This window comes from Protopterus annectens, chromosome 7.part0 (assembly GCF_019279795.1).
Source record: "Protopterus annectens isolate FY-2018-M chromosome 7.part0, PAN1.0, whole genome shotgun sequence".
NCBI classification, from domain to species: domain Eukaryota; kingdom Metazoa; phylum Chordata; order Ceratodontiformes; family Protopteridae; genus Protopterus; species Protopterus annectens.
In genome coordinates, this window is record NC_056739.1 from 867,028,435 (window position 1) to 867,052,856 (window position 24,422).

The 24,422-nt window shown below is 39.5% G+C and overlaps 1 protein-coding gene across 15 annotated transcripts in view; it reads right to left on the reverse strand.

Moving 5' to 3' along the window:
- CADPS (calcium dependent secretion activator) overlaps window positions 1–24,422 on the reverse strand; it is a 2,296,269-nt gene that overhangs the window by 468,087 nt on the left and 1,803,760 nt on the right. For 8 of the 15 annotated variants that reach the window (XM_044077434.1, XM_044077438.1, XM_044077425.1 and 5 more), the window contains 2 exons: window positions 20,291–20,397; window positions 18,758–18,766 (listed from right to left, as the gene is read on the reverse strand). In XM_044077434.1, coding sequence (XP_043933369.1) covers window positions 18,758–18,766; window positions 20,291–20,397 — 116 coding nt within the window. The remainder of the gene's footprint in view (window positions 1–18,757; window positions 18,767–20,290; window positions 20,398–24,422) is intronic. The other 7 variants (XM_044077436.1, XM_044077437.1, XM_044077439.1 and 4 more) reach the window with 1 other exon arrangement.

The window sequence follows — 24,422 nt, forward strand, 5'->3', positions numbered from 1 at the left end:
GAAGGGCCGATCTTGTCTCCTTTACCTGATTGACTTCTTCGAATCAGTCTCCAGAGCTGTGGATGAGGGTAAGGCTGTCCACACAGCCTATCTGGACCTTGCCAAGGCCTTCAACACCATCCCTCACTCTGGAATCATACATAAACTTGCTAAACTGGGCATAAATCCCTACATCACTCGATGGGTTGCCAACTGGCTTACTGATAGAAACAGTAGCTGACTCCAAATTCAGCTCCAGACAAGTGACAAGTGGAGTACCTCAGGGTTCAGTCCTGGGACCGCTCTTGTTTGGCATCTACTTCTCTGAAGTACAGGCCAACACTAAGGGACTCTGGCTAACAAAGTTTGCAGATGACTGCAAACTGGGAGCCATTATTGAATCCCCAAATTACGTGGATATTCTACAAAAGGGCCTTACAGAAACAGATGCTTGGTGCCAGAGCCATGGGCTCAAGCTTAATGCCAAGAAATGTATAGTTATCCCCTTTGGGAAAAACCATGTACCCATGAATTACCACATAGGTGACAGTATACTAAACACCAAAAGTGTGATGAGAGACGTAGGGACACAGGTGGACAGTGGTCTCACCTTCGATAACCACATCTCCACAACAGTCAGGACACCCTTCTATGTGGCACACCTCATCACTAAGGGCTTTTCATCCAGGAAAAAGGAGGCAATTGTCCCACTGTACTCATCCCTCATTAGACCCATTATAGAGTATAATGCCCCGTTTGGTATGTACCTCACAAGACATCTGCAACAGCAGGAAAGACCGCAGAAATACCTCACTAAAAGAATCACAGGCCTAAAGCAGATGCCATATGCTGACCATCTAAAAAAACTTCAGCTATAATCTGTGGCATATTGTCTACTCAGAGGCGATCTCTGCTTAACATACAAGGCCATGTCAAACCCTGAGCCGTTGGACATGCTCCACTTAAAGAAATCCCAATCCCTTAGAGCCACATACTCCAGGGATCTAAACCTTGTCATCACAATGAACTAAACATGCTGGAGGGATAGTTTCCTGGCCCAGAGACTCCCCATACTCTGGAATAGACTGTCCATACATGTCAAGCAGAGCACCTCCTTGGCCCTCTTCAGGAGGAACCTTGATGATTGGATGGGAGATAGGAAATTCACCCCGGGGATCATGTCAGTCACCCTGCTAGACAGGGGTCCAGAGAAGTAAATATTGTGGGAAGAAATATCCAGGTAATTATTATGGCTAGGCTTGTATAGGCCCTAGTGCCAATAGCCTAGTACCAACCTATGAACCTATGAATTAGTCTTGTAATTTGATGCTCATACACATTTCTCACACTCTTCTACTCCCATCTTATTACTAAGCTGCATATAACCCACCGGCCTTTAACAGCCCTCACTCACATTAGTTTACCATCTGCTTCCTATTTGGCAGAAAATCAAAGGCACTGACATCTAGACAGACTGAAGCCAGTAGGCATCATGATCCATTTCATTATTGCTATCCCAAAATACAGAGCTAAAAATTAATCAGAAATAGAGAAATCATTCTGACTCTGATCAATATACCCTTTTGCTTTTTATCTAATTATCTTCATTTCATGTAAGCTATCCCTCTACTACTAGCCAAGTCAGGGCTGACCACTTAGCCATACAAAACATGGCTCTAGGTGATTCTGTCACGTTGAATGATGTCACCATATGGTGATGGTTACTTGCCTGTGATAAGTGGGTTGAGGACCAAGCTACTCTGAGCTATGCCAGGGAACTATGCTATAGCTGTGAGGGATATATGTGCCCCTGTTACCATGTGTGCCCATCATAAAGCCAGCAACCTTAGGCCAATAAGCTACTGGCCAGCTTGTGTCCAGTTGCCCAACTTGGGTTCCTGGACAGCTTTGTTGAGGGAAAACTGGACACAAAACTAATCAATCTGCCAAACATGAACTAAGAATTACACTCAGTGTATTAACTGACAGGATGTAGCTTGGAAGTGGATTGCATGATGGAACGGAGGAGGCTGGACATCCTATGTATCTAAGAGACAAGATAGAAGGGCAATGCAGCAAAAATACTTGGCTTGGAATCCAGAGTCTACTACACAGGAGGAGGACAGGCTAGAAATGGTGTGGGAATTGTGGTGAGGGGGAAGCTTTAAAAGACAGTTTGGGAGGTCATCAGAATTAGTGACAGACTCATGGCAATCTGACGTCAGTGTAAAGATAGGGCAGTATTCATAATCTCAGCCTATGATAGGGCAGTATTCATAACCTCAGCCTATGATAGGGCAGTATTCATAATCTCAGCCTATGATAGGGCAGTATTCGTAATCTCAGCCTATGATAGGGCAGTATTCATAATCTCAGCCTAGGCCCCATAATAAGGTTGTGGTAATGAGGAAAAGAGTGCATTCAGATAGCAGCTGCAGGAGAACATGATTGGGTGTTGATAATGGGTGACGTGAATGCACATATCAGAATGGACAGAAGAGGATATCAGGACTGCCTGGGTCCACATGAGTGGGGCATCAGGAATAAAGAAGGAGAGACCATTCTAGACTTCAATCTAGAAAATGGCTTAATGGTGGCCAACACATGGTTCAGCAAGAGAGACAGCTTTAAGATCGCATACAAGAGTGACCAACATGTAACTCAGGTAGATTTCCTCCTAGTAAGAAAAGGGCAATGGGGTAGAATCATTGATTGCAAAGTCACCCCTAGTGAAACAGTTAGCCCACAGAACAAACCACTGGTTGCCACAATCAGGTGAAGCAATGGTTAGACAAAGATCTAAGGTCATCAGAAGCTATGTTTAAGACCTGGAAGTTGACAGGAGAAAAAAGGACAAGAGTTCAAGGAATTACTATAGGCACTAGCATCTCAGGAAGAAGAGAAAAAAGATGGAGTTGAAGAAGAATGGAAGGGCCTCAAAACAGCATGTCTGAGGACTACAGAAGAGATATGTGGCTGAGACAAGTAATTAGGTACATAAGAAAAACTGATGGTGGAATGCAGAAGTCCAGGAAGTCATCAAAAGAAATAAAGAGTGCATGAAAAAGTGGGAGACAAAAATGATGGACCAAGCTAGGAAGGAATACTTTGGCTAGCAAATAGAATAACAGAGGATTTACAATAGCAAAGAACAAGGCATCAGAGGCACTCTACCGGCTTCTGGAAACTGATTCAATAGATGGCACAAAGAAACTACATCAGGTTACAATGGAAAGACAGTAAGGTAAAGAAAATAGTCAGACACCCTTCCGAAGGGATACTAGCAACAACTGCTCACCAGTTGACAGAACATCAAAGGCAGGTAGAAGGAGCACTTACAACAGCTTCTAAATGAAGAAAATCCCACAGAAGTTGTTATATTCCAAACACATCCTGCAATGAAAGACTTGTGACAGATGCACTTATATATACAAATTGGAAGCCACACACTCTTCAGCCAAGACCAAAATAGCTGGTCAAGAGGAGAAGGTCAACACTTGCACCACACCACATGGAACACACAGTCCTCCAGAACACACACCAGCACTGCCTTCACATAAAAACACAAACCACACACCCACCTTTACGGAAGCTCTCAATAAAAATCTACCCAAACAGCAGAGACCTCCAAAGCAGAAATGACCTTGACCACCACAACACAACACTAATCATGAGACACATAACTCTCCTAAAGAGTGTGCCACTCAACCAAAGCCCCTAAGGCAAAACAGCATGCCCAACACACTAGTCATAGGTGACTCAATAGTGAGGCACACTAATGTCCCACTCACTAGGTTGAATAAGGAGAAAGCACCGGTCAGCTGCCTATCAGGTGACAGGATCCACTACATAATGCACGCACTCATGTCCCTCAACAACAGGTAGAAATATGACTCTGTCATTGTACATGTGGGTGTGAATGACCTGAGACATATCTCCCTGGACTACATGAAAAGAGACATGGAGGAGCTCTCGGAATATGTAGTCCAGACGGGTATGACCCTAGCCCTGAGCAGCATCCTACCATCACCCAGAATTATACCACAGTACAAGCAAAAAATGATTGATTTCAGCAATTGACTAAGCTTCTGGTGTCATTCTAAGGGAATCCAGTATCTGTCTGCCTGGGATGACATGACTGACAGACCCGATGCTTTGCCAGAGATGGCCTGTATCTATCACCCCTGGGCTTCCGAATACTGGCTAAGGCTCTTGTCACCCCTATAGTGCCTTTTTTAGGTGGTGTTCCAGAGGCCAAATTACCACAGTAAAGCTACAAACAAATGCAATCTGAGGATCATACTGCTCAATGCTAGAAGTCTAAATCTCAAAATGCACTCGCTCGAAGCACTCCTTAAAATGGAGAACATCAACATTTGTGCCATAACAGAGACTTGGTTCTAGGCAGCAGAAAGCACCCCTGCACTGCCATGCTATAACTCATTCCACAACTTTCAGCCCTAGAACTTGGACTGAAGCTCCAAAGGCGGTAGTGTTTCCATATTCATAAAGGATGCACACATCTCCAGACTGGTAGCCCAACATAACACATCTGAGATACTTCAGGTGCAGCTAACATTGGGTAAGACAGCGATTCAGGTCATAGCCTGCTATATGTCCCCAACCATGTCCCAGGACTCACACTCCACATTCCTAAGCACCCTGGAGAATATCAGGGTTCAACTTAACACTCTCATACTGGGCGGCTTCAACTACCCCTCCATTAACTGGGAGAACTACTCATGTACCAATACACTTGCCTAATGTTTCCTGGAATTCATTAATTCCAATGCCCTGGACCAGCTCATTCTTACCCCCACTAGAGGTAGCAACATCCTTGACCTGGTCATTACTAACATGGGCGACCACTACTCCACACCAATAGTCAACTCCTCCCTGGTTAGATCTGACCACAAACTAATCATCTTGGTAATCCTCATCCCTCCCAACACCCCTGCAAAGGTAACCACCATGAAAAACTTCGCCAAAGCTAACCTTGGGATCCTAAAAACAGAGGTGGCTAACTTCATGGCACCCATGCAAATGGAGATCAGTTGCATGACCACCGAATCATACACCAATGCACTGTACAAACATGTACACAAATGCATGGATCTCACCATACCCAATAGAACCAAGACGCTCTTCTACAAAAAAGGAAGCCAATTTGGTGGTCCCCTGCCATAAACAAACTCTACAACAGAAGGAGGAAACTGATGCAGAATAAGGTGAAGTCCAAAGACTGGAAAAACTCCCTTATCAGCCTCAACAAAAAGTTGAGATCCCTCATCAAATCCTCTAACGCTAGCTATGAAAACAGAACTGCAGCAGATAGTAAAGGCAACCACAAGGCCTTCTATAGGTTATGTAAAGAATCTCCATGGCAATACCCAGATTTGCTCTGAGCTACTGCACAAAGGTATCTCCTATACTGTGCCAACAGATATTGCCAATATACTGGCTGACAGATTCAGTGCCAACTTTACCCCCCCCAAGGGACCAGTCACAATACCTGTAGGTTGCTAGGCACTCAGTATTACTGATGCACAAGTTAAAACAGCACTCTCCAAGTCGAAACATACAGCTTCTATGGGACCTGATAATATCCCTGTCTGTGTTCTACATGAACTACAGAGTGAACTGGCACCTCACCGTGTGCCCTGTTCAATCACAGCCTCACCTCAGGCTTTGTTCCTACCAAATGGCACACTGCTACAGTTATCCCTCTCCACAAAGGAGGAGTGACTACAGACCCTGGGCACTATCGCCCCATTAGCCTGACAAGTCTGATATGCAAAGCGATGGAGCGCATCATTCTGGACCTAATAAACAAGGATATAGGGAATCTCCAAACTCTGGATCCCACACAGTTTGGTTTTGTGAAGAGTAGTTCATGCCTGCTCAACTTGGTTGACTTCTTTGAGTCAGTCATCAGAGCTGTGCATGAAGGCAAGGTGGTTCATACAGCCTACCTTGATCTAGCCAAGGCCTTTGATACCATTCCTCACTCAGGAATCAGAGAAAAAACTCACTAAGCTAGGCATCAACCCCTATATCACTAGGTGGGTTGCAAACTAGCTCACAGGTAGAACCAACAGTGTGAAAGTAGCTGACTCCAAGTCAGACTGCCGACCAGTCATGAGTGGAGTCCCACAGGTTTCGGTCCTGGGTCCTCTCCTGTTTGGTATCTACTTTTCTGAAGTCCAGGCCAACACGAAGGGACTCTGGATGACAAGGTTTGCAGACAATTGCAAGTTGGGAGCTATTATCAACTCCCCAAGTGATGTTGACATCCTACAGAAAGGCCTCACTGAGATCAACAACTGGTGTCAGAACCATGGCCTTAAACTCAATACCAAAAAATGTGTCATCATCCTCTTTGGGAAAAACATGGTTCCCATGAATTACCACATTGATGGTAGTCCACTGAACACAGAAGGTGTTGTAAGAGATCTGGGAATACAGGCTGACAGCAACCTCTCCTTTGACCACCACATTATCACTGTGGTCAGAAAGTCCTTCTATGTGGCATATTTCATTACTAAGGGTTTTGCATCCAGGAAGAAAGAGGTCATTGTCTCCCTCTATTCTTCCCTCATTAGGCCAATGATGGAGTACAATGCCCCAATTGGCATGTACCTCACTAAACACCTGGAACAACTGGAGAGGCGGCAAAAGTACCTCACAAAGAGGATCCTAGGCCTTAAACATTTGTCCTATATGGACAGACTCAAAAAACTCCAACTACTCTCTGTCTCATATCGCCAATTTAGAGGCGATCTCTGCTTGACTTACAAAGCCATGTCTGACCCAGCCCCTTCAGAAATGCTACATCTAAAGAAATCCCAAACCCTCTGCACCACATGCTCCAGAGGCCTCAACCTCATTACCACAATCAGCAGAATATGCTGGAGGGACAGGTTCATAACCTAGAGACTGCCCATGCTATGGAATAGACTTCCCATACATGTCAAACAGAACAACTCACTGGCTGTCTTCAAGAGAAATCTTGATGAGTGGATGGGAAATAGAAAGTTCACCCTGGGGATCACTCCAGTGACTCTACTCGACAGAGGCACTGGGAACTAAGGTCAGGTGGCATGATGCCAGGGTAATCCTATGGGCTAGGCTTGTAAAGGCTCCAGGGCCATTAGACTAGTACACACCTATGAACCTATGAACCTAAGGAGTCTACCTTATAAAAAGTAAGAACAGAAGTAAGGAAAATGAAATCAGGGAAAGCAGCTGATATGATAATGATTTTGGGTGATATAGGGGAGAAATGGCTCCTAAGGGTACTTAAAGCATTATGGAGAGAAAGGCATATTCCAAATGATTGGACAGTAAGAATACTAGTCTCATTGTTCAAGAATAAAGGGGACATTCACTACTGTGGGTAGCACAGAGGTATCAAAGTCCTTTTGCATTGCATGAAGATCTGGAGAGAATGCTTGATAAACAAATAAGTAGAGTAGAAGAAAGTATGAGCTGTTCAGATTCAGCTTAGGATGCAGCATAACTGACTCAATGTTTGCAGTGAGACAAATAGGTGATAAGAAGCCAGAGATGAGGAAAGAGTCCAACTGGACATTCTTAGACTTGGAGGAAGCATATGCTAAGGTTACAAGAAAAAGTTGATTTGTGCAGTTCTGCAGTGTTTCAAAGTCCCCAGAAATACTGGTAGAATAAGTGCAGGTTATGTACAAGGATCCAGTGACTCCAGTATGATCAGTGTTTGGTCTGACAGAGGGGTTCCCAGTGGGAGTGAGTGTGTATCAGGGTTCAGCTTTGAGCCCGCTGCTGTTCATACAGGTAATGGACTACATTAGCAAGCAAGTCAGGGGGAGGACAGATCAACATATTTGCTGTATGCATATGATGTGGCATTACAGGCAGACTCAGAACTAGAATTTCAACAAAGAATAGAGGAATGGAATAGAAAACTGAAGGCAGCAAAGGACAGGAGAATGGAGTACAAAACTGAAGGCACATGGGATGAAACTGAGTACAGATTAGGCAGTTGTAATGGCAGCAAATGGGGGAATCAGAAGAAGCTGAAAATTAACATAGAAGAGAAAATAGTGGAACAAGTTAATAGCTTCAAGTATTTGGGAGGGGTGGTTGAGGAAAAGGTAAGTCTGAATGAGGAGGTCAAAGCTAGAATCAGAGGGGTACCAGCCAACTGGCACAGAGTGTCAGGAGTAGTGCATGCCAGAAGGATGCTGAAAAGTAAGGTGTTCAGATAGTGGTGCTACCAGTACTACTGTGTGGTACAGAAACCTGGGCAGTAAAGGCAGAACACTTGAGGAAGCTAGAGGTGATGAAGATGAAGTGCCTGAGGTGGGTGGTGGGATGCTCAATGTGGGACAGATAAATGAGAACATCAGAGCAGAAGCCAATGCAGCTCCAAATGCAGAAAAGGTCAAAGAGAACAGACTGTGGTGGTTCAGGCATATGTGCAGGAAAGCAGAGGACAATCTGGTGAAGAAAATTTGGGTCGGACAGGAAGAAGGAAGGATGAAACAAGGGTGTCCAGCAAAGAGGTGGATAGATTATGTGAGAAAAGATATGCAACAGTTAGGCATAGTTGTTGAATGGTGACAACTGACAGCATCCCAACACCACGTAGAAAATGTGGGAAGGGGATTGATTATGATAATTATATTCCTCCATAAATATCAAGCTCCCAGTCTCTATTTGCTTGTTTTCCCATACTTATTTTCAAATAAGTGTATAATACTAGTCATTCTGATGTCAAGCCAACCAACAGTCCCCTGTTGTTTTAGGGACTAATTTAACTTAAATTGCATTCTTGAGCATATTAGATTAAAATATGTATTTGTCTAAGATTTATTTGCACTGTTTGGAGAGCTCATTGATGGAGTTAATACACGCATACATATAAAGAGAAAGAGAGAAGTTAGGGAGGTGTGGGCTACAGGGAAGCTTTCCAGCTGAAAAACATGCTTTTATGATCTGCAACATTAGCACTTAAATTATTTGTAGGGTTTAAACAGTCAGGATGACTGAAGTTAGTTTCAGATGCTTGGCAAATACAAGCTGAAGAGCCCCATATTAGACCATGACAAGACCATCTCAAACTAATCCTGCACCTTGCAATAGTGCAACCACACCAAGAGTCAAAACCCCCATAATGTTAAAGTTTATCACCTTTCCTTCTGAAAAGTCCTACTAATCAACTCTGTCATTGCAAAAAACTAACCTCCACACATACTGGCTATTCCTAGAATTGCCATCTGTCTCATGTCCAGCTGTCTCATGTTTTATAGGACAGTCCTGATTTAGATAGTTGTGTCATGTGAAAGAAACATGAAAAGTATGAAATGCCCTGATATGCTTTGAGGACATATGTATAAGCCTACCATATATAAACCTGTTATATAAATACAATCATTCAAGTTAACCTTTCCTTCACTGACACATTATTTGTGTTGATGGAAACAAACATATGAAGGTTAAATCTGAAATTCCGTGCAACAGGGGTTCAGTAAGGAAGGAAAAGTCAATATGGCTGAAGAAGGGGCAGGTCAAAATAAATACACTGGCTAAGGAGCTAGACAGTAGGGTGAGTGAGATGAAGAAGGCCTTAAAGAATGGCATGTGTGGAAGTAAGAAGGAAGGTGGTCTGGGAGGCTCACAAAGTCAACATAAGAATGAAGAAAAAACATGTTCAAGGGAGTTAAACACAGGAAATTTAGTTCTTCAGATACTTGTGAGAGAAGACAAAAGTCTGGATAGAAATAAGGGGAAGAGATGAAGAAGTACAAGGAAATTAGGTAGTTAAAATAATTTTTTTCTGTGACAGGTTTAGTGAAGTAATGGAAGGAAAAGTTCAGCATTGGAAGAAGAACTAGGAATGTTAAAGGGGAATGAATATGTGGGACTACAGCTCAAGAAATGATGGAAAGCAAATAGTCCTTAAGAGAAAAAAATGCAGGAGCTGGAAGGGTTACTTCTGCAATATACTAAAAAGTTAGGCTGGGTTTCTGAAGGATACTACACAAATCTTTGAAAGATGGGATGGGAACAAAGGACTTAAAGAGTACTAGTATGGTAGTTCTGAATAAGGAATCAGCCTCAAACATCCCTAGAAAGAATAGAACAACAGACTGATTAGTCTGGACTCAGTTGTAGGTAGGGCCATGGAGAAGACTTAGGAAAGGACCAGCTAGGTTCTTGGAAGAAAGTAAACTAGGTGGAATAAACTTCCAAATTGTTGGCATACAGAAACAATACTGAATCATTCAAGAAGACTTGAGATAGATGGAAAGGAAAAAGACATTTGGGGAGGGGTTCTCAGCAGTAGGATGCAAGTGTCAGCAACTTGTTATTCTATATTGAGCAACATTCTTCATTTACTGGCAATGTGAAGGTATGTATGTCATCCTGTTTTATTCTACTTTTGCAATTCCACTGACACATTTCTATACTGTGTCAGAGCTGGCATTACCTTTTTTCTAAAAGTCTCACAAAGATTTTAAGTTATATGGACCTGTTTACCTTCAAAATAATCTTAACAGAAATTTGGTTTGAACATTGGCATACTGATTACCCAGATTTTTTCTCAATCAGGGACAGACTGAGAAAGTAAGGAAATCTGGGACCTTTTTTCAGTGATTAAAAAAAAAAACAAACAAAAATGCTTCTCTTTTGAAGTCTTGAATTCAGTTTACAAAACCAGTCAAATATGTGACCCTCAAGGAGTCAAATATGTGACCTTCAAGGTTTCATAGCTACATACACATATGCATGTTCACAATTATGTCTTGGTATATCTCTCTGATTTACTGTATTCCTTAGGGGTTCATAGGTAGGCACATACAAAGCAATCAGTCTTAGACCATTAAAAGCCTAGCCAATGACTCATATTCAAAAGTTTCCATGAGGCTCAAGGAGGGCGATGCAAGACAGACCTGGGGAGAATGCAACATATAATCATTGCATATGATTATCAGTCCATGCTGACAATATAGCTATATCTGTTATCAAACATGTCAAGAAGACATAATTGTAAGAATTAATACTGAACAGGGCTTTTTTACACAATCATTACTGTACAATAATATGCTAATATTTCCTTCTAGCAGTCTTACGTTTTGCATTCAGCAAAAGTATGTGATAAGGGTTATATTTCATTATGATAAAATATTAATTCACTCATTAATTGACTTTGTTTTTAGCATAAAATGAATTCTGTGGTTTAAAGATGCAACTGGCAATGTATTAAACAAACGAAATAGATGTAGAACATGGCAGGCCCCAGTGGTACTTTTATCATAATTAGAAAAAGATTAAGATATCCTTCCTATACACCAAGACTGATAATTGTGATTCGTAACAAGTGGACCAATTTACCTAAGGTACTGACAGTAATAAAGGGCAGTTATTAGAAAGCAAAGTAATTACCAGTGATGACAATTCTCTAATCCTAAACACTCATTACTCCCTTTGCTCATTTTTACATTTACATATAGACCACAAAGAAAAGAAATTCACATTTCACATAGAAGGAATGATTAATTCTAATGGTGTATTCTGCACTGTTTGCAAACTTTAAATTAGCACTAAGCAGCAAATATGTAATGGTAAGACACTAGTCTTTGAATCTAAAAGCTATGAATTTGCAAAACTTGCATGCTGTCTGACTCCAAGCAAAAGAGTCTAAATATGCTGCTGAAATAGCTTTGAAAACAGAACTGTGCCCCGATAGATCATTCTCATTTACCAAAAACTGACAAAAATATAAACAAAGTGCACAATTTTCACAGTAACTAGATCAATAAGCATTAAAGTCTTCAGCCTGTATTTCTAAATCGTTAGCTGTGAGAATATGCCTTATAGTTTGTGTTATCACAAGTTGTGGTACTGATGTCTAACAACATCAAAAATAACTTACTTAGAAAGGATGTTTGAAAAGTACCAACCACTCAACTTTCATATCAGTTTACTCTATAAAGGGTTTACAATTACCTGAAAACTTCTCTAGGATTCAGAAAAAGGTTCACTATTCACAATAGCTGCCTAGCATAGCTTAGTCAATTACCCAAGCAGTGAGAAAATTCAATTTAAGAGGCAGCTATAGCCCCAATGATAAAGACCTCATTATACAACGACCCCCCATTAATATTCAAAAACGTGCACACTGATTGGTCAGCATGCACGTTGTAAATCAGAGTTATAGTAATGGAAAAACGTCTGGTAGCCCAGACTTTTTCCATTACTATAACTCTTTTTTTACAGCAACGGAGAACGCAAGATCTCCGTTGCTTCACACTGTCTCGCTATGTTAAACGAGTTTAACATAATGAGACAGCTTTAAAAAAAGCAATGCAGATTCTCCGTTGCTTTTTTTAAAGCTGTCTTACTATGTTAAATGTGTTTAACATAGCGAGACAGTTTGTAAAAAGCAACGGAGATTTTGCTTTCTCCGTTGTTTTTTCAAAACTGTCTTGCTATGTTAAATGGGTTTAACATAGCGAGACAGCTTTAAAAAAAGCAGCGGAGATTCTCCGTTGCTTTTTTTAAAGCTGTCTCGCTGTGTTAAACCCATTTAACATAGCAAAACAGTTTGTAAAAAGCAACGGAGATCTTGCTTTCTCCATTGCTTATGCCCACAGCTCTGATGTACTGCGTAGGCATACGCATGCGCAGTACATCAGAACTGCTGCAGAATATCAGACAGCTGCGGAAGGGCAGCAAGGAGGCATTATACAATGCCATTATTTAAGAAAAGTAATTATTTTTTTTCTTAAATAATGTCATTGTATAATAGCAATAACCACTTCTGGGTGTGGATAATGCCCACAGTTGGCTTTGTTTGGCCACTCGGGCTTCGCCCTCGTGACCAAACCACACCAACCATGGGTAAATCCAGCATTACCCACACCCAAGCATGGGTTATTGCTATATTATACCATGACCCCCCCAAAACGTGCACGCTGATTGGCCAGCGTGCCTGTTGTAAATCGAGTTATACTAATGGAAAAAGGTCCGGTCGCCCGGACTTTTTTCCATTAGTATAACTCATTTATTTAAAACACTGTCTCGCTATGTTAAATGGGTTTAACATAGCGAGACAGCTTTAAAATAAGCAACAGAGATCTCCGTTGCTTATTTTAAAGCTGTCTCACTATGTTAAACCCATTTAACATAGCGAGACAGTGTTTTAAAAAAAAGCAACGGAGAAAGCAAGATCTCCGTTGCTTTTTAATTTCGCTATGTTAAATGAGTTTAACATGGCGAGACAGTTTTAAAATAAGCAACGGACATCTCCGTTGCTTATTTTAAACTGTCTCGCTATGTTAAACTCATTTAACATAGCTAAAAAAAGCAACGGAGATCTTGCTTTCTCCGTTGCTCACAACTCTGATGTACTGCGCAGGCGCCAAGTACATCAGAACTGCCACGGATGCCAGACATCTGCGGAAGGGCAGCAAACAGGCATTATACTATGTCATTATTTAAGAAAAGTAATAGTTTCTTTTCTTAAATAATGTCATAGATAATAGCAATAACCACTTCTGGGTGTGGGTAATGCTAAATTTACCACGGTTGGCTTTGTTTGGTCCTCGGGCTCCTCGGGACCAAACCACGCCAACCATGGGTAAATTTAGCATTACCCACACCCAGGCGTGGGTTATTGCTATATTATTGGCTCATCAGCATGTCTATGATTCACTACTCTGTTCTAGCACTAACAGGTCTGATGGTGGTAGTGTCCTCTCTAGTGGCACATGCACGCACACACAAACACAACCCCTACTCCCATGTGTTTTTTCTAAACTTATAGGTACTGCAATTATTCCCATAGGAATGAATGTCTTTCCAAAATTAAATTTTATGTAGCCAAGGCATGAATCACTTGGTTCCACAAATCTGGGGGTGCTGTCCTTTAAGGGGGAGACACATGGCTAGTTAGCATTAGCTGTTTCCCTGAACTGCCAGATTATCATGCAGTACTGCCTGCAAGACTGACATATACTCTGAGGCCCCTGCAAGAAGGAAACCTCAATGGCAGGGTGGTCTAAGAACTGGAAAGGCTTACCTTGGAAAGGCTTATCTTAAGAGGAAAAACAGCCAAGCTAAGATTTCCCTCCTCATAATAAAACTTTCTGAATTCTGTCCTTTGTGAACACATGCATAATGTTGTACTGAAGTGATTTTTTTTTTAACTTTTTTTCACCACTTACATTCAACTTCTTTGTTTTTTCTCTACAGCCATAAAATAAAGACAATTCATGCACATTTCAAATTACAGGTCCTAAACTTTCAACAGGTTTAAAGAGAAATTCAGGTGAATGCTATACTATAATGGCAACTGAATTCAATTTTTCAAACAAAAAAGCAGCAGTTGCACTCCAGTTGATAATGATCTCATGCAAGCATTTCCTTTCAACCTCTACTGCATTAATACTTTCACGGACACGCTGTCACTGCATGCCACTATAAATCTCATTAAAATGCAGTGCTTAATGAGTGTTCTAGTATTTCCTTGCATATTATAGAAACATGCTTCTCTAAACTTTCACTGAAACTGATTTTGCGGGGGTTTTGACTGACATCCTCTTTGACTACATGAGGGCCATTCATATTTTGTGCTGTTTGTAAAACTACATAACATGAGGAAGTGTAGAAAGCTGGGCACAGCCATAGAGCTGCAACTGTTGATACTGTCTATCAGGACTATGACTGCTATAGGATATAAATAAACATTATTAAAACACTAATCTTGATCACTTCAACAAAAAGAAAAGCCAGGTTTGTTCCTTACCCAAAATGCTGTCCCTCCTTGTTATATGGCAAACACTTTTTGTATGCTTCCAAAACACGGCGGACTTTGGGATTGATCCTAGATGTTAGCAGTCACCTTCATTTTCCTGTTGGTCTACTTTGCCTACTCCTCCTCACTTTTTTGTGTTATTACTAGCTGAGCAAAGGGATACATCCCTTAATTTCTATGAAGCCATTTCCAAAGTAAGTTCATCCCTTTAAACAGGGTTTTTCAAGTGGTGTCATTTTATTTAATAAAACTCTTTTTTTATCCGGTTCTGAAACAATATTTTAAATAGAGCATTTTCTATCCATGTAATAATCTCCAGTTTTGTATTGTACTTGGTCCAACTACTACCATTTTGTACTACTGCCTTTGTGCACATTACTCTTTTGTCTTTTACTTCTGATAAAACATACTTGCTTTGCAAAAAATGCTTATGACGCATTTACCTTCATTCACTGCTCTCTGACAAATACCAGAGGGAATTTTAAACAAAGCTGTTTCCACTCATTTTGTCTGAACTAGCTTATCAGTGGAGTAGTACCTCTGCTGTCTAACAGTCAGTCTGGAATCACATATAATACAGAAAGGTGGCCTAGAAAGGAAAATTGAAAATTTACCCACAGTTCATAGGAAAATTGACTGATGCATTCCTTCACATATGGGCACCATATGGGTATTCCCTGAGGACATTTGTTGAGTAGTAATGAAATGCCACACCTTAGGTAGGACACAGAAGCATTAACAAAGTGAAAATGAGAAAACAACTCACTTGGGCAGACTGGTGGTGGGTTTTCCTCCTCTTTAAAACATTCCCCATACTTTTACTTGCATATTCCATACTTTTTAACTAGACAGTAATTGTAGTTCCCCAGAATGACAATACTTATGCTTAGGGTGACAAAAAGACAATAAGCCCTGAGTATAACAGACAATTTATGTAATCAAATTTAAAACAAAACAAAAAAGGGAGGGAGGTAATGCACAGAACAGTTACAAAAGGAAAGGCAGAGGTGAAGAAATTATGTGCAGAGATTCTAAGGCACTTTCAAAGCCATAACATTTCCTGGTTTCTAGATCATTTACAGCTTTGCTTCTTTATTGACTGGTAGTGTCTGCACTGTTTCTTTACTCATTTGCAGTGTAGCATTTATTTCAGAAGCAGGATCTGAACAGCAGTATTAACCTGATAACCAAGTATTATATGCTTTCTTACCTCTTGAGCTGGTAGAAGGTTAAAACAAATGTAGTTTAAGATATTGGAAGTCCCTACTGGCAGGCTATCTACAATTAAAGTTTTTGCAAGCTGACACAACAGAGCAACACATCAGTTTGCCTACATTCATTTTCATTTCTGACATTAGTTTCTTTAAAACAAACATGCAACATTTCTGTTAGCATACAGTATTTAACTTAATTCTGTTGTTGACAGAAAGATAAAATCATCAACATATATTCATCAGTGATTATGCTTCAGGAAAAAAATCAGAACACATTTATTCAAATATAAACCATAAAGACCAGTGAAGTAACTCAGAAGAAGGATCTTAAAATCCCATGCATTAGATCATAAAATCGCCGGAATATGTCGTCTGACATGACATTCACATTCTGAGTAATTCATATGTGAATGTTTTAAGAACACATGCATGTGTGTTTATTAATTATTTTTGGCACAGAGCATGCAGAATGATGCAGTACTCGCAGCAGGCCCTTGCAAACTAACATTAAGACATTAGAAGAATGCCAATCTAGTCAGAACACACAAAGGCATAATGTCATCTGTAACTTCGGAAACACAATTACAGTAAGACACTCCTAAATAATAGAAAAAAAGAACAATGGGGTCAATACATGGGATATACAATGGATGCAAGTGAGCTTTGCAGAAAATGGGACGTTGCACTGCCTTCTGTCTTGTACATACAGTCCATATAGTTAAATATGTCATACATAAATTGTTTTAGGGTCTGGAACGTTTCTAAAGGAGCACTTCAGTATTTTGCTGACTCAAAAGCTTTGTAAATTGCTACAGTATGGGTAACACATTTGGAGCAATGGGTCACTCTGTTAAAATTAATTTGGTGTATTTGTGCAGTAAAATGTAAACATCCAACTAAATCACAAATGCATTACTGTTTTATCAAATCTAAATTACAAATGCAAAGTGTTGTCAAAACTAAATTCTCTTTTGTGTAGTTTTTTTGCATTTATCAAAAATCTATTGAAATAACTAGTTGAACTAATTGTCAAGAGCACTACAATGGGAAACTCAGACCTTTATAAATTAAAATCATCATTCACAGTTCCTAATAGAATGTGACGAAACAGAATAGGATTTTTGGAAAGTGAGTAACATGGGATTGAGGGAAAACCTCCAAGAGAATGCAAACTGTCTAACAGATTGCAATACAAATAAAGCAACAGAAACCAGGAGGTACAGAGCACTATGTATGAAGTGAAGGAGAAAATCAAAGACAGGAAAATAACATTATATATTGTGTAATAGGTACACACAAGACCATCCTTCTAAAATAACAAAAAAAGGGAATTGGAGGAGATCACTAAATAAAAACAGCACATTTTTTTTTTGTTTAAATATAAGGCATCAACATTTATGACATCAAACACAGGATATATAAAGGGATACTTGCATGAGTCCCAAATCTGATATTACAGGAAGATAAACATAAATATATAAAAATGCCAAAACCTCTAGGATGCTGCTGCCTTAACTCAAGCAACTTAAAAGACAAAATGGATAAATTAGGCCAGGGTCAACAGAGCACTCAAGAGACATGCATGGAAATTGTTATGTGAATCTGCAGGACTGAAGGGGCTGCCGATGCTTGATAATTACGACAAATGTTAATTAGTAATTCAAAATAGTCTGAACACTGTATCCACCTTTCTGATTATGATTAGATACCTCACTTAATTTAGTAACTCTCTTTACTAAGTGGTTATCTAGTTTCCTATTTTAACTTTTTATGCATACAGTCAAGGTTAGTATATCATAGTGTGGCATGTTTCTAGTTTTAACTGCTGATGGTAATAGTTACTACTCAGATGAATTCACTTACCTTTTCTCATTTAGGGAGTCTACAGGCATTCACTTCTTGGTTTCATATACTTTCAGAAAAGGGAATAAAGCAGCGGTGCAAATCAAATTGCTTTATGAGAACTGATTGTCGTTTTAAATTAATAAAGCCACTGTATATTTTATCTCTGCTTTTCAGTGAAAGAAATCATTTCTGTCCTTTATTAACTTGCCTTCATTTTCTAGATATGTTAAATTTTCTTCTAACAATCTGTTAATTCAGATCTCATACTTGAGAAGAAATGTCTAGATATTTAAAAAGCAATGTGCTAATAATAAAGGACTTTGCAGAAACTTCAGCAAATCAAATACAAACTTCTTAAGTGAATTGGATGACCTATTCATATCTTGAGAAAATTTTGCCTAAAATTAAAGTGATTAATAAATCTAAATGGTCATGCTACTATATCATTATAAAAACAGTTTATGATTAAGAATAGGTCAAGTGGTTAAAATGGCTATTCATCAGCCATTTTGCACTGCTGCTTTAAGGGGCAAATGTTTCAATTATTCACGGATCATCATTTTCTCTTTTCTTTTAGATCTTCCATTCACAGTAACAAGGACAGAAAAGCACAATAAATACAGCAGATTTAGGCAGGGATAAATAAGGAAAGAGGATGCTTCAGGGGTACAACTGCAGTGCTTTCAAATGCACCCATTATATCAATTATATCATGCACAGACTGTTGACTCAGCCTGCATAGACAGTGTGTAGATCATCTTTCTGGCAAGCAATGGCTTTGCAAGTACTTCTGTACTGCTTGTTATAATGGTAACAAAGCAAGGAAAATCGGGGGAAATCCATTTAGGATACATGGTAGTGGAAGGGCATGCACAAAATATGATGGGGGTGACTCATTTCATTCCATTTTGCCACGTACCTCTTTTCCCTGTCAGGATCATCCAAGATTGAATGAACAGTAGAAAAACAGGCAGGAAATTTAAATATGCAACAAGGCATTAGTTGGGTCTGAATGGTTTATTATACACTAAAATAGGTAACTGTACTACATGTTGTAATAAATCATTTTCAATGTTACAAAATAATTTGCTGGTTAAACAGAGACATCTGATGGCACACATAAAACGTTTAAGACAGAACGTTAAAATATGTGACAATAACAGCACATACACTAATATTCTCAAACCTAAATAAAAAAAATCAATGAATTTTTAAACATAGAAAGAAAGATCAGTGAGAATGTTTAAAATGTTTATTTTTCTCCATTTAAGCCATAACATCCAGAAAAGAAAGGCTGCCGAACAAAAATAAAAATGTAACTACTGAAGATCCCATTTTGCTAGCAATGTCATTAATTCCAATAATAATGATGATAATAATAACAATACATGTATTTGTGTGTATATAATAAAAGGCTATAATGGGAATGAATAACTATTATATAAACTAAAAAATAAGATCAAGACAGAGCGGCTTTACAAAAACTGATCCATTTGTACAAATCTAATGGGATAAAAATGGTACTCGTTAGCTGAAACTTAAATTACACTAAAACACGGGAAGTACTTTATCAGGTAAGAAATGAGATAAAATGGTAAAACCTCAAACTTCTCAGACACATCAGAGAGAGGTGCGGCGCTACAACATATGATATAGGAAAATCTAATCTGTTAACAATAACTACACCTCCCAGGAAATTCCATTGGTTCTAATAACAAGTGGATAAAACTGTACAGGTTATGTCATGAACAACAAACATATTGACACACAGTGTCACACAGTAGCATGCAGTGCCAGCTACTTGAGTCACATATATAAAGTAATATGACGTAAAGAATACAAAACCATGTGCTGGATGAGGGACAACTTGCCATGGTCTGTCAAACATTAAACTGAAATCTGAAATGGTAATAAAGGCAGTTCTGCTTATAATACACACATGGAGCAATGGGGCAAGAATGAATAAAATGTGTATGTTTATGCAACTTTTAAGAACAAGTATGTTTTTGTTTCAGAATGATTTCTATCCAGAGTTGTTTCTTTGTAATAATTAAATATGAAAACTATAATTATATTATGTCACCTATATGTGTATTATCACTGTAAGCAAAGCTGATTAATTTTTATCTATGTAATGATGGTGTATAGTAGAGTTTTACAACAAATAAGATATTTACACCATTTTGTAACTAACCTGCTCATTCATAAGAGGTTCTACTAGCTTTAAACCCTTATTCATTATAATATATGCAGCCCTGCATGCATTTTGTTTCCTTTTATCAAAAATGCATATAATCTGCTGAAAAAAGTACCTAGGGTATACATATGTATCTGATCAACACAACCTTAGTCCTCAAGGAATTTGCTTCTTGAATGAAAATAATCAAACGTATAATTGATTAAAGATCATACAGCAAATCATTTTACATTGCCAAATTACAAATGCACTCACCTCTGCATGATGTTCCTCATTTTGCTGCAAAACCTCTATCACCAGCTCAGCTAGGTGAATTGTATCTTCAAGTTTTTTGGCCGGAGTTACTAATCGGCCTACATTTTCTATATTAGAAGAGATAGTTAAAAGCAGACACATTAGTTAATAATTCTATAAACAATTTAACTTTAGAACAGAAAATGCATCATAGATGTATTAATATGAAGATGCACGTTTATGTATGTATGAAGTAGTAAGGATGAGACTGTTTTAAACTGTAAAAAACAGTGCTCCAGTGATAAGAAATTCAGTGCATACATTCAGTGTTATCACCATCATTAATGTGAATGAATAAGAATCTTAAGTCTAGCTATGATAACTTCCATATTTAAAAAAGACTGGAAATAATGCCGGTGATTGGATTCTCTATGGAAAATAAGTGTATTGATGCAGTAAACAATAGGGTACTTAAAATAGCTATACTGGTCCAGAGGGGATCCATTTTGCTTTGTTAATACAGATCTGGAAGATGTAAGTAAACAGAGTATTGTTTGAATATATATTAATTAAGTTAACATTATCAATGAGAATTAGGAAGGCATTCAGAAATGTTAATAGTTAGAGTTTGGATATTAAAATAACTACAAGATCTGGAAGAAACTGGAGCACCCAGAGGAAACACACATGAATGCAGGATAGACATGCAGACTCCACACAGAACACACCCCAACTGAGAATTGAACCAGAGAACCTCTTGCTGTGAGGTGACAATGCAAACTGCTGCACCACTGTGTCATTCAAAGTAATCCATTTTGCCCATTTTTCACATATCCTTATCACAAAATTATAAGGAATCCAGGCTCTTAAAGGTAATTCAGACCACAAACTGAAGGTGTGAGAACCAAAGGAGGTTGTATATCAATATTCATTAAAGATAAATACACTTCTACATTGATTAAACAGCACGAGTCCCTGGAATTACTTCCGGTGCAATTGACTGTAGGTAAGACCACACTTCAGGTCATTGCCAGCTATAGGACCCCAACCAAACAACCTGGTTTAATTACCCATCCATTGACTGGGTAAATTACACAAGTTCTAACTCACTTGGCTGAAGGTTCCTGGATGTCATTAACTACAATGCCCTGGATCAACTGGTTGACACATCCACAAGGGGCTCAAACATCCTGGATCTGGGTGCTCACTAACATGGGGGACAGCTGCACCACCCCGTGTGTGTGGCCATCTCTAGTGAGACCTAACCACAAATCAGTCTCAATAGAAGTAATTATAACACAACCCCCCCCCCCCCCTTAGCAACAACTAGACTAAAAAGCTTCTCCAAGGCCAATTACAACCTCTTACTTGACAGCATAAATAGCTTCATAGCCTTCCCCCCAAAAATGGAACAGACACCTATACTGAGTTATACACCAATGTTTTATACAAGCACCTGTACAATTGTATTAACTCTGCTATACCTGATGGAACCAAAGCAAGATCTTCAAGGAAAAACAAACCTGCCTGGTGGACAACTGCCATTAACAGACTACACAAGAGGAGAAATATATTGCTGTCTAAGAGTAGGAAAGAACAGTCTCAAAACTGGGAAACACTCCCTCCTCAACTTAAACAAGCAAATAAGACTCAAAGTGAAGTCCTCCAAAGTTAACTATAAATCCAGATTAGTTTCCCTATCTAAGGATAACCACAAGGCATTCTTTAGTTACATCTGTAACCTCAAAGGTAAGGCTCATATTTGTGCTGAGCTCATAGTTAATGGTACTACATATACAGAACCTGTAGATATAGCAAACCTGCTGGCTGACAGGTTCAGTGAAAACTTCACTCCCCTACCCCAGTCACATATATCCCAAAGCATCCCTAACACCTGTGCCCACCAAGGAGCAGGTCTTAATCGCACTCTCCAAGGCCAAAAACACAGCCTCTATGGGACCAGACAGCATCCTAGGCTGTGTTCTACATGGGTTAAAACATGAATTATCATCACCATTGGACACAGTTTTCAATCACAACCTAAGTACTGGCTTTGTCCCAGAGGAGTGGAAAACAGCTACCATCATCCCTTTATACAAAGGGGGTGCATCTACAGACTCCAGGAACTATAGACCCATTAGCCTGACCAGTCTTATCTGCAAGGCCATGGAACAAATCATCATGGACCTTATTAACAAAGATACAGGAAATCTTCAAATGCTTGACCCCACCCAGTTTGGCTTTGTCAAGGGGAGATCATGCCTGTTAAACTTGGTGAACTTGCAAATCTGTGCATATGGCTTACCTTAGACTTAGCTGAGGCCTTTGACAAAATTCCCCATTCAGACATCATTGATAGACTCACCCAGCTGGCTATCAATCCATATATTGTCAGGTGGGTTGCAAACTGGCTCACTGATAGAACTCATACGGTCAAAATAGGGGACTCCACCTCCTCCAGATGACCCATAACCAGTGGTGTTCCACAGGGATCGGTTCTCGGAGCCTTAATGTTCAGAATCTACTTCTCTGATGTATATGGTAAAACAAAAGGACTGTGGCTGACAAAGTCTGCTAATGATTGCAAACTGAGAATGATCAGTGAAACCCGCAGCGATGTCAGCATCCTGCAAGATGGTCTTATGCAGACTAAAGACTGGTGCCAAAGTCATAGTCTTAAACTTTATGCAAAAAAATGCATTATCATCCCCTTCAGCAAGGGTGATGTTCCTGCAAACTATCACATCAATAGCAATACCCTAAGCACACAGTCAGTGGTGAGAGATCTGAGCACACAGGTCAACAGAAACCTTAACTTCAATCACCATGTCTTCACAGTGTTAAGAAGGGCATTTTGCATTGCTTATCTCATAGGTAAGGGTGATGCCTCCAAAAATAAAGGGTTTGTAACTCCCCTGTACTCTTCCCTTATCAGGCCAATAACAGAGTACAACGCTCCCTTTGGTATGTTCCTTTCCAAACACCTGCAGCAATTGGTGAGACCACAAAGGTTCCTTACAAAGAAAACTCAGGGTCTTCAAGATCTGTCTTATGCAGACAGACTGAAATCATTGCCACTTTACTCTGTGTTGTACAGACTGCTCAGAGGTGACCTGTGCCTTGCATATAGAGTAATCTCTGACTCATCTTTAATGGAAATGCTGCACATTCGCAAGTCAAATGGCATATGGGTCACTCACTCAAAGGACTTTAACCTGATACATGATATCAACAAAACCTGCTGGAGAGACAACTTTATCTCACAGAGGTTGCCCCACCTATGGAACAAGCTTCCTACTCATGTTAAACAAAGCCCCTCATTGCCCCTATTTAAGTGTAATTTGGACGATTGGATGGGTAACCAGAAATTCACCCCCGGGGTTCCACCTGTGTCCCTCTTGGACAGGGGAAATAGGTGCTGATTTTGTTTTGTATTTGCACCAGACATCCTTGGGAACATGGTTTGAATTTGGCTAGGCTTGTAAGGGTCCTGGGGCCATTAGCCTAGTAACCTCCTACGATCCTATGATTCACTTTTTATAAATCTCCTACCACAAGCAGTTCAAATCAGTATTATATCAGCTGTATAGCTCCCATAACTCATATCCCTTGCTTGATTAAATGCTGCATTTCATTGTAAATTGGTTTTGATTTTTCAGTTATATAAATGTTTGATATCTCAACACATTATGTTTTAAAAAATGTATGTGATAATTACTTAGTTATTTCTATTTTAAGTTCGCTAACCTAGGGTTTTTCAGACTTATTTTTTCTCTGATAACTTCTGGCCCACTTGACATCCATCAAATTGCAAAATAGATATTGACTCAAGCCTTCAGAAATAACATATGTGGAAAACTGAGAGCTGTTTCAAAACTATACTTATTTGTAGGAGGGCTTGATAAAGGCATATGATCCAATTTTTGAACTTCTAATGGTGCTCTGGCACATATCTGATGCATGTATATCAGATTCTTCTTCAAGTAAGGAACCTTAATCCGCTGACATCCTCATGACAAAACTGGAACTTTCCTTGTTTCACGTCTACAAAGGACTTTATGAATCATTCCACCAGTGGTCCACATTGAGTTTTCCTTCTTAAACAGTAAAGACAATTCTGGTATAGATTTCCATTCATTATTTGTCTACTGAA